The 15,224-nt window shown below is 49.7% G+C and overlaps 1 protein-coding gene across 1 annotated transcript in view; it reads right to left on the minus strand.

Annotated features, from left to right (window-relative positions):
- PSD2 (pleckstrin and Sec7 domain containing 2) overlaps nucleotides 1-15,224 on the minus strand; it is a 41,982-nt gene that overhangs the window by 11,523 nt on the left and 15,235 nt on the right. The window contains exons 3-7 of the mRNA XM_016166350.2: nucleotides 13,260-13,730; nucleotides 12,659-12,853; nucleotides 9,822-9,902; nucleotides 6,329-6,441; nucleotides 5,578-5,636 (exon numbers count right to left, since the gene is read on the minus strand). Of these exons, the coding sequence (XP_016021836.2) occupies nucleotides 5,578-5,636; nucleotides 6,329-6,441; nucleotides 9,822-9,902; nucleotides 12,659-12,853; nucleotides 13,260-13,730 (919 nt within the window). The remainder of the gene's footprint in view (nucleotides 1-5,577; nucleotides 5,637-6,328; nucleotides 6,442-9,821; nucleotides 9,903-12,658; nucleotides 12,854-13,259; nucleotides 13,731-15,224) is intronic.

A 15,224-nucleotide genomic window follows, 5' to 3' on the forward strand; every position in this document is an offset into this window, starting at 1 on the left:
CAAAAATCAATGTCCACCAACACATATGGGTACCACATGCCGAGCTGCACTGGCACCAGGGGAACCCGAGCAGATGGTTTTACTCCAAGAGGTACAAACAGACGAAATGCTAGGAATGAATGTAACCTCAAGTTCTAACTTTTTTTTAACCACTGAAGAGCAAAGGGAGTCCAGACCTCCAAACCCAACACCTGATACTTTCGGATTCTCCTTGCAGTATCCCTATTTGAGGAAATACTGGATGGCACTCCATCTTTGTAAAGACAAAGACCCCTGAACGCCAGATACTTATTGGTGTAGGATTTTGTGGATTTAGGTTTGCTATAAGGCAGTGTTTCCCAAGACTTACCTACCAATAGAAACAGGTATTCCCCAAAAAAGGATTTCATAACCAAATAAATTTATTTACATGTTTCAGAGTCTTTAATGTGCTTGTGTGTATTGGGTGTCTCCAAGGCAAAGATCCCACATACGATTTCCCAAATTTATTAACCTTGGCACCCTCTTACCAAAGAGAATCTCTGATCATGTAGGACACTGAAATACCACAGAAAATAACTCAAAAAACAATGATATAAGGCTTTAAAAGTAGTTGACAAGCAGGCATTTTCTACATCTTTCCAAAGGCTTCAAGAGAAAAGATCCTATGTGTGCCTTGATATAGTATGTTTTGTATGTTTATGTGTATAAATTATATGCACATGTATGTATATGCATACATAGCCATTTACATGTGCATTCATAGTAGAAGATTATGAGGGCAATATTGATAATACTGCCTGAGTTCCGCACACACTGAATGACCCCCAGCCATCAGTCAGGAGTGCAAAATCAAAAAATAACCAGGCAAGCTTTTTAATCCTAGTAACAACAGACTATATCACAGATGAACCTTCCAGCAAGGCAATTTGCTGGTCAAAATATTAATAAAACATCTGAGTAAAGGCATTGGAGAAATATAAAAGCAGTGAGAACTTCAAAGGTAAAGACCCTGCAAAGAAGGGAACTATGGAGAGGTGAGCCCCACGAGGAGCAGTTTTTCTCCCTGAAGCATCTGCCAGTTCACAAGCAATGGCCAAAAGGCTGATCGACTGAGTGGTCTTGTAGGACTGAGTACAAAAATTAGAATTCAGGGCTCACCAGGGACAAGGGGCCCTGGGAAACAGCCCAGTCATACTTCATCAAAAAAGCTGAAATTAAGAAAGGAAATACTAAAGGGAGTTCTTTAGACAGAGGGAAATTATCCCAGATGGAAGCATAGAGAAGCAGAAAGAAATGAAGAGCAACAAAAAAGGGACCAGATCTAAATGAATATTGATTGTGTAAAGCAATAATAATAAAGTTTCCTGGGGAATAAAATATAGAGGGAGATATGACAGGCAAAAGCATGATAACAGTGGTATATAAATTGAGAGGACAAAAAAAGAAAAGAAAAGAAATTGAGAGGGCAATAAATAGAGTTTAAGTGTTTTAAGCTTATTTCATTGCTCAGGAAGTAGTAAAAGTACTTTAGTAAGTCAAAGATGCATACTGAAAACCACAAAAAGAATTCTAAAAACAAAATGCACAACTAACAAACTGAATTCCAAAAAATACTTAAATAATCCAAAAGTAAGTAAGAAAGAAGGGGGGGGGGATATAGAATAGATGTCAAAGGAAAAACAAATAGTAACCTGGTATGTTAAACTCAAATATATTAGTAATTCATTAATTCGTCAAATAAAAAGACAAAGATTATCGGACTTGATTTTTTTTTTAAAAGTATATGCTGCAAAAGGTACAATAAATGAGAAAATATTTGCACATCAATGTTCACAGCAGCATTGTTCACAGTAGCCAAAAGGAAGAAGCATCCAAGTATCCATCAGCCGGTGAACATATAAACAAAATGTGGTATTTGTATATAATGGAATATTATTCAGCCATAAAAAGGAAAGAAATTCTAACACATGTTACTACATGGATAAACCTTGAGGACATTATACTAAGTGACATAAGCCAGTCACAGAAACAGAAATTCTGTATAAATTTCACTTATAAGCAGTATCTAGAGTAGTTAAATTTCACAAAGACAGAAAATGAAATGGTGGCTGCCAGAGGCTGCAGGGAGGGAGATGGGGAGTTACTGTTTAACAGGTATAGAGTTTCGGTATGGAAAAAGAAATATTCTGGAGTGTTTACACAACTATGTGAATAGTCTTTCCACTACTAAAACATACACTTAAAAATGGCTAAGATGGTAAATTTTATGTTATGTATATTTTACCACGTTTTTAAAATAAATTTTTAAAAATAAAAAATAATGGGCAAAGGATTAGAAAAGACATTTCTCCAAAGAAGATATACAAATGTCCAAAAAGCACATGAAAAAATATTCAACATCATTAGTCACTAAAGAAATGCAAACAAAACCAAAACCTACCTACTAGGATAGCTATAATTTAAAATAAAATAAAATAAGTGTTGGCAAGGATATGGAGAAATTGGAACACTCATACATTGCTGGTGGAACTTTAAAATGGTTCAGCCACTGTAAAAACAGTTTCACAGTTCCTCGAAGAGTTAAACATAAAATTACCATATGACCCAACTCCTAGGAATTGAAAACAGGTATTCAAACAAAACATGTACACAAGTGTTCACAGTAACATTATTCACCATAGCCAAAAGGTAGAAACAACCCAAAAGCCATCAACAGATGAATGACTAAGCAAGGAAAGTATACCTAAGCAATGGAATATTATTCTGCCATAAAAAGGAAAGAAATTCTGACACGTGCTATAACATGGATGAACCTTGAAAACATTATGCTAAGTGAAAGAAGCCAGACACAAAATGCTCCATATTGTATGATTCCATTTACATGAAATATCCACAACAGGCGAATCCATAGAGACAGAAAGCAGGTTAGTGGTTGCTGGGGACACGAAGGAGGAAAGAATGAGTGACTGCTAACAAGTACGGGGTTCCCTGTTGGAATGATGAGAAAGTTCTGGAACTAGTCATGGTTGCACACCACTGAATTACATACTTTAAAATGGTTAAAATGGTAAATTTTCTGTTATGTGTATTTTACCACAATAAAAAAAATTGCTAAGGAGATAGAGGATTTTTACAGTATGATTCAGAGATTTGATCTTATCAACACATATGGGATATTACAAGCAATAACTGCAGAATACACTTTTATTGCAAGTCCACATGAAACATCTACTAAAACTGATCTCTTTCTGGACAGAAATACAAGACTCAACAAATGGCAAAGAAATGAAATCATTCCAAATAAGTTATCTGATTTAAAATATGTTAATAACAATGACCAGGCAAAAAGACATGTGCCCAAAAAAGAGAAGAAAAAAAAAAAAAAGACAAGTACCTGGATCATTCCAAAGCACAAGGAAGGTGGATAGGTTGGGACCTCTGCGTTCCCAGCTCTTCTTTCCCCCTGCCACCCCCGTTTGGATCAACAGAGCTGCCCAGCCTGCCCTTGACCTTTGAACCCATTCCCACAGCCTCTGTCTCCCAACAAAAAAGATTTATGGCCATCCCAGCCACAGACCTATCCCAAGGCCTGGGATGTCTGAGGAGAGACAGTGTGCGGGGAGGAAGAGAGGAGAAAAGCACAAAGCAGGGGACGCTGCCTCCACGGGGGTCCTTGGGGGAACTCGCGCTCACTCCAATGACCAGGCCCTGGGCACTATCTCCTTAAGTCTTACAGGGACTGTGCAATGGGGGAAACTGAGGCTTAGTGAGGTGAGTAACTCGCACCAGCCCACACAGCTATGAGTGTGGAGAAACACAGAGCTCTCCTACTGGCACCCCTTGCTCCTGATCGTCGAGCGAGCCCGCCTTCAGAAAGAAAGACAGGATCCCCGGGATCTCTTGGCCACTAGTTTGGACAACCCTGCCCCACCCACCTCTGATCCATGAAGGCGTTGATGTTTCCCTTCAGTAGGGGGCATTAATATGGGGCCACGGCAGCCAAGTTTGGAATATTCTCTGCCTGGGGGTTCACTGAATAGTGGCTGCTGCCTGCTGATCAGCTCTTAGCCATGGGGAGGGGCAACCAGGACTTGGCATAATAGTGCCAGGGTCCTGAGATTGCCCTCAGGCCCAGCCAAGGGTGGGTGGGGATGGGGAGATAGGGGGTAATGCTTCTCTCAGGGTGCACTAGCAACACTCGCTCTCCATAAACAAAGTGAGCCAGTCTTGGGAGAACATGAGCTGCTAATGGGCGTTAGCTCCGGGGTGGCATTCCCATGGCATACACACATCTTCCCAACCATCCACACTCAGGCCATGGGCCCAGGTGGACATAACCAAAGTTATCACATGACTCCTCCTCTTTCTGCCAAGGTCACTGAGGCTCTCACCCTCTCCGGGCCATGTGCCCCGGTGTGCCCATGCCAACTCAGGCTGTTATCAGCCCATGGCTTTTGCATTCTTGACCTTGCAGGGATCTGTGGGCTTGGCCTTCAGGCTCTCTATTGTTTAAATTTTAATATTAATGAATTATATTGTTATTCTTACACAATAATATTATTCATAATAAAATCCTTCCTTCGTGCCAGGCCCTATGCTTGGTACTACATGTATTACCTCTCGGTCCTCCCCAGGACCCCGAGTGGAACCACCACCTCCACCTCACAGTTGCAGAACCTGAGACCCAGAGAGCACCTGTGTCCTGCCCAGGGTCACACAGCTACAACATGGAGGTGAGAATAGGATCTGACGTCAGATCTATTCCAGTTCTTTCTTCCACCCTACATGCCCTGGGTAACTCTGGAACCAGACATGCTGGCCTGTTGTCCCAGTGAGTGACTGAAATATCCCCAACCCAGCAAGGGGGCTCCAACAACCTCTGGGTAAACAATGATGGGGCAGTGATTGGTGGGGGCAGACGCAGTGATGGGGGACATGGCAGGGGAACATGGAGATGGGGTCTAGGCTCACAGGGCATGCATACCAGCAACTACACTTACCACCTGAGGGAGGGCAAGAAGCCCAAAGAGGGGGTCCCCGGAGCAGACGGAGGGAAAAGAAGGAGTTATTGAGTCACAGCAGCATTGAGACAGCCCAGGGGCCAGACCAGACACAGCCTCATGGCCCACCCAAGCACCCATCTGTCGCTTCACTGTCTGCCTGGTGGGGAGCGGGGTGATGAGAATGCCTCCTTAGGGAAACTGCCATTTGACTGGTAAGGGGTGCCTGGGGCGTGGCATTTCAACAGGCCACATTCAAGCTCATAGGAAGAGGGGGGGAAGAGCACACGATCTTTTAGCGACGTCTGGCCTGGACATGGCTAGGGGTGTGCATTTTACTTTGCACATTCCAAATTCCCGTGTGCCTAAGCTGTCCTCACTGCCCTGCTCGGATGGGGATCCAGGCAGATCTCAGGTAGATAAACGAGGGTAAGGCCAAGTCTAGATGCCAAGCTGCTTGGCTCCCAGGTCTGCTAAAAGAAGCATGGCCACTGAGCAGGGGGTCTCAGGAAAGGGGCTGAAGAAAGGGTTGGTCTCTGGACAACCTGGGTGGCCCAGTAAGAGGACACGCCCCCTCCCTACCTCCCCAACTCACATGTCCATGCAGGTCCGTGTTCAGAAGCATCAGGGCACAAGTGAGGGTATGAATCCCATCTAAATCAGAGATGATAGCACCCTCAGTGTGAGGACCCCGTCATTCCCACCCCAGCCATACAAAGCCAGCCTAGAGGCCTTGGAGACAGGAAGAGGCCAACCACCTGCCAAACACACCTCAGGGCCCGGGGTCTGAGCAATGTTGCCTACCCCACCCCCACTGCAGCACTGGGAGACTTACCTGCCCTCAGAGAACACCTGGCCACCCTGGGCCTGCTCTAGTCCAGACTCTTGCCTCCTGCGGCCAAACTTACATTGAACTTCAGACCCATAAATGGCTCTAGGTCCCAGGCCATGGCCTGCATCTCCTCCAATAACCTTCTAGTCCCCCAGCCCCTGAGACCCAGGTCTATCCATAGGGCAAGTCCTGCTCCTAAGAGGACCCCAACCCAGACCCCCACACCAGGACTCCCACCACACTGAGAATTGGCATTGTGACAGGGGACTAAGGAGAACGAAGACTTGAAGGATTGAGTCTAGGATGGAGGACTTTCAGGCATGGGAAACGACAGTGGGCAAGGCATTTGGGAGGTCGCTTGCCTAGCAGACAGACCCATTCCTCATGCCAGAGTTTATTCACCCAATGTTTATTGAGCAGGACAAAAGTCGCAGGTGGATCAAGGGCAGGAGGAAGCTGGGGCCTGTCTGAGAGGGATTAGGTGGATCAGGAAGAGTGGGGCAGGTGACCATACCTTCTGAGGTGCTGCCATCAGGGTTGCACTGGCAATACCGGTGGGAGAAGTGTGTAAGAACTCGCTCGCGCTCCTGTGTCTCCCCCATCAGCGGAAAGGCCTTCAGGAAGGTTCTGAAGGGCAATTCAAGGATGCTGAGGACCTCCCAGAGCCTCTGATCAGTCTGGGTCCTCACCTAGTGTAGGAACCCCTGACACACACACACACACACACACACACACACACACACACACACACCTCTGCCCAAGTGAACCAACTCTCTGATGCCCAGTATCTAAACCCAGGGAGGCACCCTGGCCCCCAGGATGGCTTCTGGAGTGTGGAGGCCATGGGGCCTGGCAGGCTTTAGAGTTTCAGCCCGTATCACCATCCAAGGCCCTTTTGAAAGTAGACAGGGGACAGATTTTGAAGGACAAAGACAGAGAAACACCTCAGTGACAGCATCGGCCCTTTTTCAGGATAGATGCACGCTCCCCTCTCCCTCCTCTACGCCTGGGCCTAGACTGCCCATCGCTGCCCTCAGACTGCTCTGCCTCGGTCATTCCCGTCCCCACTCTATGTACCACCAGCTGAGCCCCAGGCCCAACCCTGGCCTCTCACTCTTCCCCCACCCCAAGTCTGAGTTGTCGCCAAGTTCCTTCCTCCTCCTCCCCCGCCTTCATCAGGCCCCCAGGACACCTGCCACAGCCTCCAGACAGGTGCACCCCCTGCACCACCCCAACACATCTCCCTGCAGACATTGGGTGGTTTTTCTAAACCCGCATGCATTCAAGACTCGCCCCTGCTTAAAACCCATCACTGGTTCCCCATATCTCTCAGAATAACATCCAAGCTCTTCACATCCTGCCTGGCCTTCCTGACTAACCCACCTTGCTCCTATCCATCCAGCCTCACACTCACCTGCTACCCGCCCCACCATCTTCACAGTCTGGACAGGGCAGGCATTGCCTCTGAGCAGACTGGGCCCCACCTGGAAGGCCCTTCCCTCCTCTGCTGGGCAGCTCTGAATCCCTCTCAAGGCCCAATTCAAAGGTCCCCGGCTCTCAGGGGCCCTGACAGCTAAACCCAAGGGGTTTGGAAGATGGGGCTGGGTCCCTCACCTGGGGGAAATTGCAAGCTGAGACACTTTGGGCTTCTATCTGTCCTGGGTTCATGATGCTAGTTTGTTCTTAATTTTGCAGTGGTTCATTTGGTTTCTGTAGTGCCCACTTTGCTTTATCCTCTCTCATGGTGCCCCTAAGGCACCCTGGGACCTGTGGGCCCCATCCTGGCCGGCCCCTACCCTCTGAGGCTTCCCAAGACATCCAGAACCGCTGACCACTCTCTATTTCAATCTCAATCACTGCTGCACAAAAACACTCTATCTGCCATCTAGTTTTCCTCCTCTCCCTGTCTCTCCTGCTCCCTATTCTCTTCCTCCCTGCTGGTCCCCCACTCTGGCCCCTCCTTCTCCTCACACTCCACTAGGACTTTCTAAATCCCATCCCCAACCCCAGCTTTAGCCTCTCCTACTGATAAGCCATCCAGCCCAGCTCCTACTCCCCAGCCCAAACACCCCTTCCCTGGGGGTCTTTGCCAAGCCTCAACCCAGCACAGCCACTACCAAACTCAGGCCTTGTCCTCTCTCACCTGGCCCTTTTCATACAAGATCGGGCTCATTCAGGGTGGTATGGCTGTAGACTGGCCCTCTTCAGAAGCCTGCACACGTCTGGATTAAAGGCCACCAACATGCTGCTGTCAGCACTGCCTCCCAGATCTGCTTTACACCCGGCACCAGCTGTAGCTCCCCAGGGCCTGTGCAGTCGAGCCTCAGTCTATCAGGCTGACATACAAGATCCTCCAGCTCAGCACCCATGCCTCTGATCATGAGCTGACCTACCAAACACCTTCCCCACTTATCCTCCTCATTCCAACACAAACGTCAGCCTCGGCGCAAGCTAGAGCAGCCTGCCGCAGACCAACACATCTACTGAGGATGACGAGGAAAGCCAGACAGAATACATCACTCTTAAGCTATCAGGAAACTACTGGCACAACAAAAACCAAAAGGGCCCCGAGTCTAGAGAGGAGAGGTGGGCTTGTCCGCAGCTGCTTGTTCCCTGGGGCACTGACGATTATAGGCACAGGCAGGAGGCAGAACATTTGGTGGCTTCACAGAGCTGAAAGGACAAACCCAGAGACTCGAGGGGCTGTAAACAGACGGCCAGTTTTCATTTGAGAGATCTGCCAAATTCTGAAGATGTGTGGGGCAGGATGTACAAAGCTCAGCAGAAAGCCTCTGAGAAGCAGAGGAATTTGGTTTTTGAGTCTTGCTTCACTGAAGAGACATAATTAGGATTCAAGACCCGCCAAAGGGACAGGCTCCCATGAACACAGCAAGCTCCCCATGGAAAGCTTGGTGGGCCTGCCCTCTGGAATCGGGTGACCCCTGAACCTCTCCTCAGTTCAGCCCTGAGTGGATTAGGGCCACGCCCCCTGACTCCCTCTAACTGCCTAGCAAAGGACAGGGCAGGCCCTCCCTAGAGACATATATAATGATCTAGAGCTGCTATGATTCTATACAAAATGCACAGCATTTAACTGAAAAGCTACTAAGCAAACAGAGAGACAGGACACATGATGGAAAACCAAGAGGGAAAAAGAGACAACAGAAACAGATATAGATAATGCAAATATTGGGGCAAGCAAACAAGGACTTAGAAATAACCATGACTAAAATGTCAAGAAAGACAAGGAAAGAGGGCGAAAACAAGTGGAATATGGGGAATTCCCCCAGAGAATTAAATCTATTAAAAATTTTGTTAATAAAATGAAAATTCTAGAACTGAAAAACATAATAGAAAGTAAAAACTCAAAAAATAGGTTTAATGCCATATTAGACACAGAAAAAGGGTAAGTGAACTGGAAGCGTATCAATAGAAAATATCCCAACTGAAGCAGGGAAAAAGGAATAGAAAATACATTTTTTAAAAAAGTGTAAGAGACACGTGGGACATGCAGAGAAGGTCTAACATGCATGGACCACCCAGCTCTTAGTTCAGAGAGCGCTATTCCTCTCCCGAGGTCTCTGGCCTGGTGTCTCTCTGCCGATCTGGCCACCAGGCCTGCTGAACACTGGGCTGCATCTTCCCACTCCATGTTCTCTGCTCCCTGGGCCTTGCAGGCCTTCCTGAGGGCTAATCTTTGGATCCAAGCACCAATGGGACTTCAGATCAAATCTTCTCTCTCAATGACTGCAGGGAAGTCGGGGGTGGGAGTCACCTCCTTTCCTCTCCTAACGTGTCACGATGCACTCCTGCCTGCAGATCCTCGGCGCCCACCACATAGCCGGCACTCATGGCTGCTCCTCTGATGGCCCCTCCCCAGAGCCTCCCCAGAGGGATCAAGAGATTGGCCCAAGGTGGCACAGCGGGTTTGTGATAGAGCTGGCATGAGAATCCAGATGTGCATCCTGTACCACCTGTTAGAATTGCCGGGCCCCAGCCCCACTGACCTGAGCGCTCTGTCCAGAGTCAGGCCGGAGAAGTCAAAGAAGCTGAGGTACTCCCCGGCCACCAGCCTGCTGAACTCATTGCTGTCGGGAGAGCACGGAGTGTCCATGAGAAGCAAGGCACAACAAACAGTTGGGGGTACAGGGGCAGTGGCCCAGGGTACCTCAACCCTCCCACCAAACCTGCCCATCCCTAGGCTGCCACCCCCTGCCGGCCAGTCAAGCTCTGACAGTTTGACCTTGGAAGTGGGGTGAGGTGCGTCATGGAGGCTTCCTAGAGGAGGTGATGTCTTGGGCAACACCTAAGGCTTGTTGAAGGGAGTAGGCCATGGGATGAGGCAGAGTGTCCCCAATAGAGGAAACTGTGCGACACATCCAAGAAGCTACCGGCAGGGCCATGTGGCCAGAGCCAGAGAGCAAGAACAAGGGCAGGAAGAGATGGGGCAGAGAATACGGTCCGAGGGCCAAGGGAATGATCCAGACATGATTCTGAGAGATTGACGTAGAAAGGAGGATGAGTAAGATGGTCAGGTCTGTATTTGCAACGCCCACTCACTGAGGGCTACAGTAGCTGCCCAAGACATACATAGGAGGGGTGAGGAGGAGAGAGATTCCAGAGGCAGAATCCACCAGATATGGGATGGAACGAGTGTGGCACATGACAGAGTAAGTGGCCCCGGGAGGAAATGTCCAGACCTCAGGACAACAGGCGGGACTGGATGCCCCCACATGAGTCATCGGTGCGGAGCTGGTAAACAACAACACGGTGGTAGGTGGAGATGGGCCCATGCGAGAGGAGGGTGCACACACAGGCCAGCATGCCCAGCACGGATCTGAGGAAGCCCCTCTTAAGGGTGGATTGAGGACAGAGCTGGTGAAGAAGCATGAGAAAGAGCAGCCGAAGAGGCAGGGGTGTGGAGTCCCGGAGGCCAAGGAAGACAGTGCTTCAGGAAGACTGGCGTGATGAATTCTCGTCAAAAGAGAGAAGAAATTTCCATCTGAGCCTAATCGAGCCCTCGCTCTCCCTTCCAATTACAGAAGACCCAGGAAATAGAGGAACATGTGAAATAACACCAGACGATACCAAAAACAAAACGGGGAAAATTCTTCCAGACAAACGGCTCTGTTTCTTCAACAAATATGTGGCATTCAAAAAAGAAGAGGAACTATTCTACTGTTGTAGACTAAAAGAGACTTATGAGACATACTGGCCAAACGTAATGTGTGGATCCTGTTTGCATCCTGACTTGAATAACCATTTTTGAGACAATCAGATAAAATAAAACATTAACAATGTTAGAGATAATTAAGGAATTTTTGTTAATTTTCTTAAAAATTATAACAGAATTATGACAATGTAAAAGAATCCTTATCAGTTAGAGACACGTACTAAAGTATTTATGGATCAAATGACACAGTACCCACAAAATACTTTAAAAGATTCCAGTAAATAGGGGTGGGGGCGCTTGGGGGGAGAAGGGGAAAAAAGAATAGAAAAACATTAATCACTTCGAAGCTGAGTAATAGGTACGTGGAGGTTTGATATATTTTCTCCCCTTTTCTGTGTTTGAAATTTTCATAATAAAAAGCTTAATTAAAGAAAAAGAAAGGAGTGGCTGGCCTGTCAACACTGCTGAAGGTGAGGTCCTGCAGCGGCTCCCAGATTCAAGACATGGGCTGCCTCTGACCTGGAGGAGGGGCTTCTGAGGGGAGAGGGAGAGGAGGCAGCCAGCCCGGAGGGGCCGAATGTGGAGAAAGCAAGGGGACAGAGGCCACCCGAGGCGGAAAATCTGAGGATTTTGGCTATGAGGAGGCTGGGGGAGGAAGACCAGTTGAGGAAGAACTTTTGTTTTCAGATGGGAAAGACTTAGGCACGATTAAATACTTATGGGAAAACTCTTATAGAGGGAAGTGTCAAAAGGACAAGGGATGATGGACATCGACCATAACGAAGGCTTCTGAAGGGTATCACTAGGTTGCAGCTCACAGCCTAGCAAGAAGACGGGGCTTAGAGTTGTGATTTCCAAGCTGGGGCTCGGAGGACAGTGGCAGGGCTGATATGGAGGGCGGAGGAGGCAGGAAGGAGAGAAGAGGGGGATCCAGGAGCAGAGTCAAGCTTAGCACCTCCTGGTGGCCTAAGCCTTTAGTTAGCTCACACTTGGGGGTCTAGGTCTGAATTGCTCCCTTTAGCCTTGTGAGCTAGGCCTGCTTCTGCACATCTTGGAGCCTTAATGTGGGTGTTGGGAGGCACTCGGGAGCGAGGGTAAAGGCAGGAGGGCTTGATGATGGTCAGGCATGCTCAGGATGTGCCAGCCGATTTCCTCTGTCTCACGGTCCCTGCCTGTCTCCCATCTGGCTAGTTCCCACCCCCTCTCCCCGCTCTCCCCTGTCCAAAGGCCTGTGCTTTGGCGGCTTTAACCCCTTTAGCCAGTCTCCGATAGACAGTGAGTGGGTCTTAATGAGAACCAGGGATCCCTTCCCCAGCTCCTGAGTCCTAGGTATTCCCAGCCCAGGCCCAGGTTCTCCTCTCCCTGACCTCATTAGGCGGGCCACTATCCCCCACCCAGCTGCTCTGTCTTCACTACCATCCGTCGTGGCCCCATAACTACATGCCCCATCCCACTCCCTCAACCCCTAGGGGCCCTCGCCCAGGCAGCCCAGAAAGGAAACAGATTTAGGGCAAGGCCAGGAATGAGGACAGGGGCAGGAGGAGGAGTTCTTGGGGACTGTTGGGAGTCCCCTGAGCACCAGGCATCCCTGATAGAAGTCACCCACACCCCCTCAGGCTGAGGAAGACATCAGGTTTGGCTGGGGTGGGGGGTGCAGCAGACGGAACTCACTTTTTGCCCAGCTGCCGGGCGACATCACAGCGCTGGAAGCCCTCGAGATGGTAGAGGCGGCGAGCCAGGCGGCGAGCAGCTTCGCTGACCCCCTGGCAGCCATTGGCCAGCGTGTCTGTGCTGCCAGGCTCCAGCCCCTCCGAGCTGCTCAGCTCTGAGTCCGAATCAGACAAGCCATCCTTTATGCTGGGGTCGCTGCAGAGGGAAGGTCAGGGTGGAGAGGAGGAGCTCAGAGGCCCTGGGTCAGAGGCCCTGAGGAGGAGCAGGAAGGTATCCCCAGGTCTCTGAGCAAGGAAAGAAGCTCCACTGAACCAGGAGGGGATCAAGTCAGATTTTCACAACAGTCCCTCAGGTAATATCACCAGATGCTCCATAAACCCACACACAGCTCTTTGGCCCCACCAGGCTGGAAAGACCTGGAAGGGCAGAATGGACCCTCAGGAGTGGGGCGGGAAGTCTGGGTGCAGAGGAAGGTCATGATGACCTTGGAGAGGGCTGTTCACTCTGGGCACCAAGTCACCCAACTTGCTTTGCCGCCTCTGGGTCTCTTTCCCCATCTGCTCAATGGTTCTCCCAGCCCCCAGCCTGGGCCCTGCCTCACCTGGCTAAGTTCAGCAACTTGTCCGTGTCCTCCTCCTCCTCCTCCTCATCCTCCTCCTCCTCCTCCTCGTCCCCACCTGGGCTCCGGGATCCGTCGTCATGGAAGCCATTGGGCATGGCCGTGAGAGACAGGCGGCTCAAGACATTCTCTGAGCGGCTGCTAGAGATGGAGCGCCGCAGGGGGCTGCCCAGCTTCCCAGCAGCGCCAGCTGCTCCCATGTCCCCCTCGGGGCCCGTGTCCCCAATGCCCAAGCCAGCCTCTGGCTCAGGGCTGTCACGGACCCGCTGCTGGATGAGGGGTGTGAGGGGGGCCTCAAAGCTGACACAGCTGTCGCTCTCGTCCGTGAGGCTCAGCACATCTAGGGAGTCGAGGCTGCTATACTGGGTGCCCCGCAGTAGCTCCGACTCCACAATCTTCTCAAACGTGGCGCTGAAGCCGTCCCGCACATCCGGCTCTCCTGGGCCACCCAACCTGCAGGATGCGAGGGCAAGTGAGCATCCTGCCAGGGTGTACCCCGTCATAGGTGCTGGGGCTCTGCCGATCTGTGCCTGGGAGCCCCCGGAAAGTGGAAATGAATTGTGTCCTGTTTGCTCTTTCAGCCAATACTTGCTGAGCACTGGGTACCAGATGGCCGACTGGGTCCTGGGGTACAGCAGGGAAAAGGACAGGCATGGCCCATCCCCCAGTGCCCAACTTGTGCCTGGCCCAGGACGCTGCTCCCCCTATCACAACTAGTGTCACACTGAGTCAAATTTTGTTGTCCTCACAGCCTGGGAGGGTCTTAGCTTAGATGACCACATTCCACTCTCAGGCTGTGCCTTAATGTCACGTTCTCAGAGAGACTGACATAGGCAGGTCCACACTGCCCACCACACCGGCCCCCTCTCATTATTCTCCATCCTCAGGATAGCAGTTCATGGCCTCCCGCCCCTATCAGGGTGTGTATGATGGTTGTTCCCTTGTTTTCGTCAGTGCCCCAGAGCCACCCAACTCCCCCCACACAAGGCCAGAAGCACCCAGCACACAGTAGGTGTTCAGTAAACCTTGCTGCACGATGCACTGGGTGAATGAACAGATGTCTGTAGCCCCATGGCGCACTGCACTGCCTAAGCCCTTGCAGGGCCCTGTGCTGCCCCCAGAAGAGGCCTTTACGCTGGCTGTTCCTTCTGCCCAGAGTGCTCATCCCTCAGGCTGAAGCCTCCTTCCTTGTCCCTTTCTTGATGAAGTCTGCCCTGGCCACCCTATTTATAACTGGGACCTGCCCAAACACCCCAACCCCCTTTTCCTACCATATTTTTTTAAAGCACTTATCCCCTTCTAACATACTGTATTATAGTTTATTTCATTTCATAATTTATTATGTAGCTCCCCACTAGACCATATGCTCCATGAGAGTAGGAATTTGGTATGTTCTGCTCACTGATGTATCCCCAATGCCTAAAACAGAGCATTACATAGAAATGAACCGAGGTATCCTGGAGAACTCATAACCACAGAGAGGCTCAGGTGTGCAGGGAGGCCAGGGAAGGAAGAGGAGAGAAAGACTGAAGGAGAGCAAGACCAAGAGAGAAAGACAAGAAAGAGACAAGGAGGGAGAGAGATGAAGGGGGGGGGGGGGAGAGAGAGAGAGACAAAGACAGAGACAGAGAGACAGAGAGAGAGAGAGAGAGAGAAAGACAGAGAGACAGAGAGAGAGAGAGAGAGAGAGAAGGAGAAATAAGAGACAGAGATAAAAGAGACAGAAACAAAAGAAAAAGAAAAAGATACAGAGAACATAAGAAACAAGGAGACAGAATAGGAGAGACTGAGAGTAATAGAGCTGAAGAGAGCCATAGATAGAGAGAGTAGGAAATGTAGAGACAATAAGAGGAAGAGACACAGGCAAAGAAAGAAGCAGGCTGAGCCTGACCCATTTCAGATAAATTGAGGCCCATCATTTGCAAAGAAGCACACCCCTCTCTCCCC

This window comes from Rousettus aegyptiacus, unplaced genomic scaffold (assembly GCF_014176215.1).
Source record: "Rousettus aegyptiacus isolate mRouAeg1 unplaced genomic scaffold, mRouAeg1.p scaffold_m13_p_7, whole genome shotgun sequence".
NCBI lineage: Eukaryota > Metazoa > Chordata > Mammalia > Chiroptera > Pteropodidae > Rousettus > Rousettus aegyptiacus.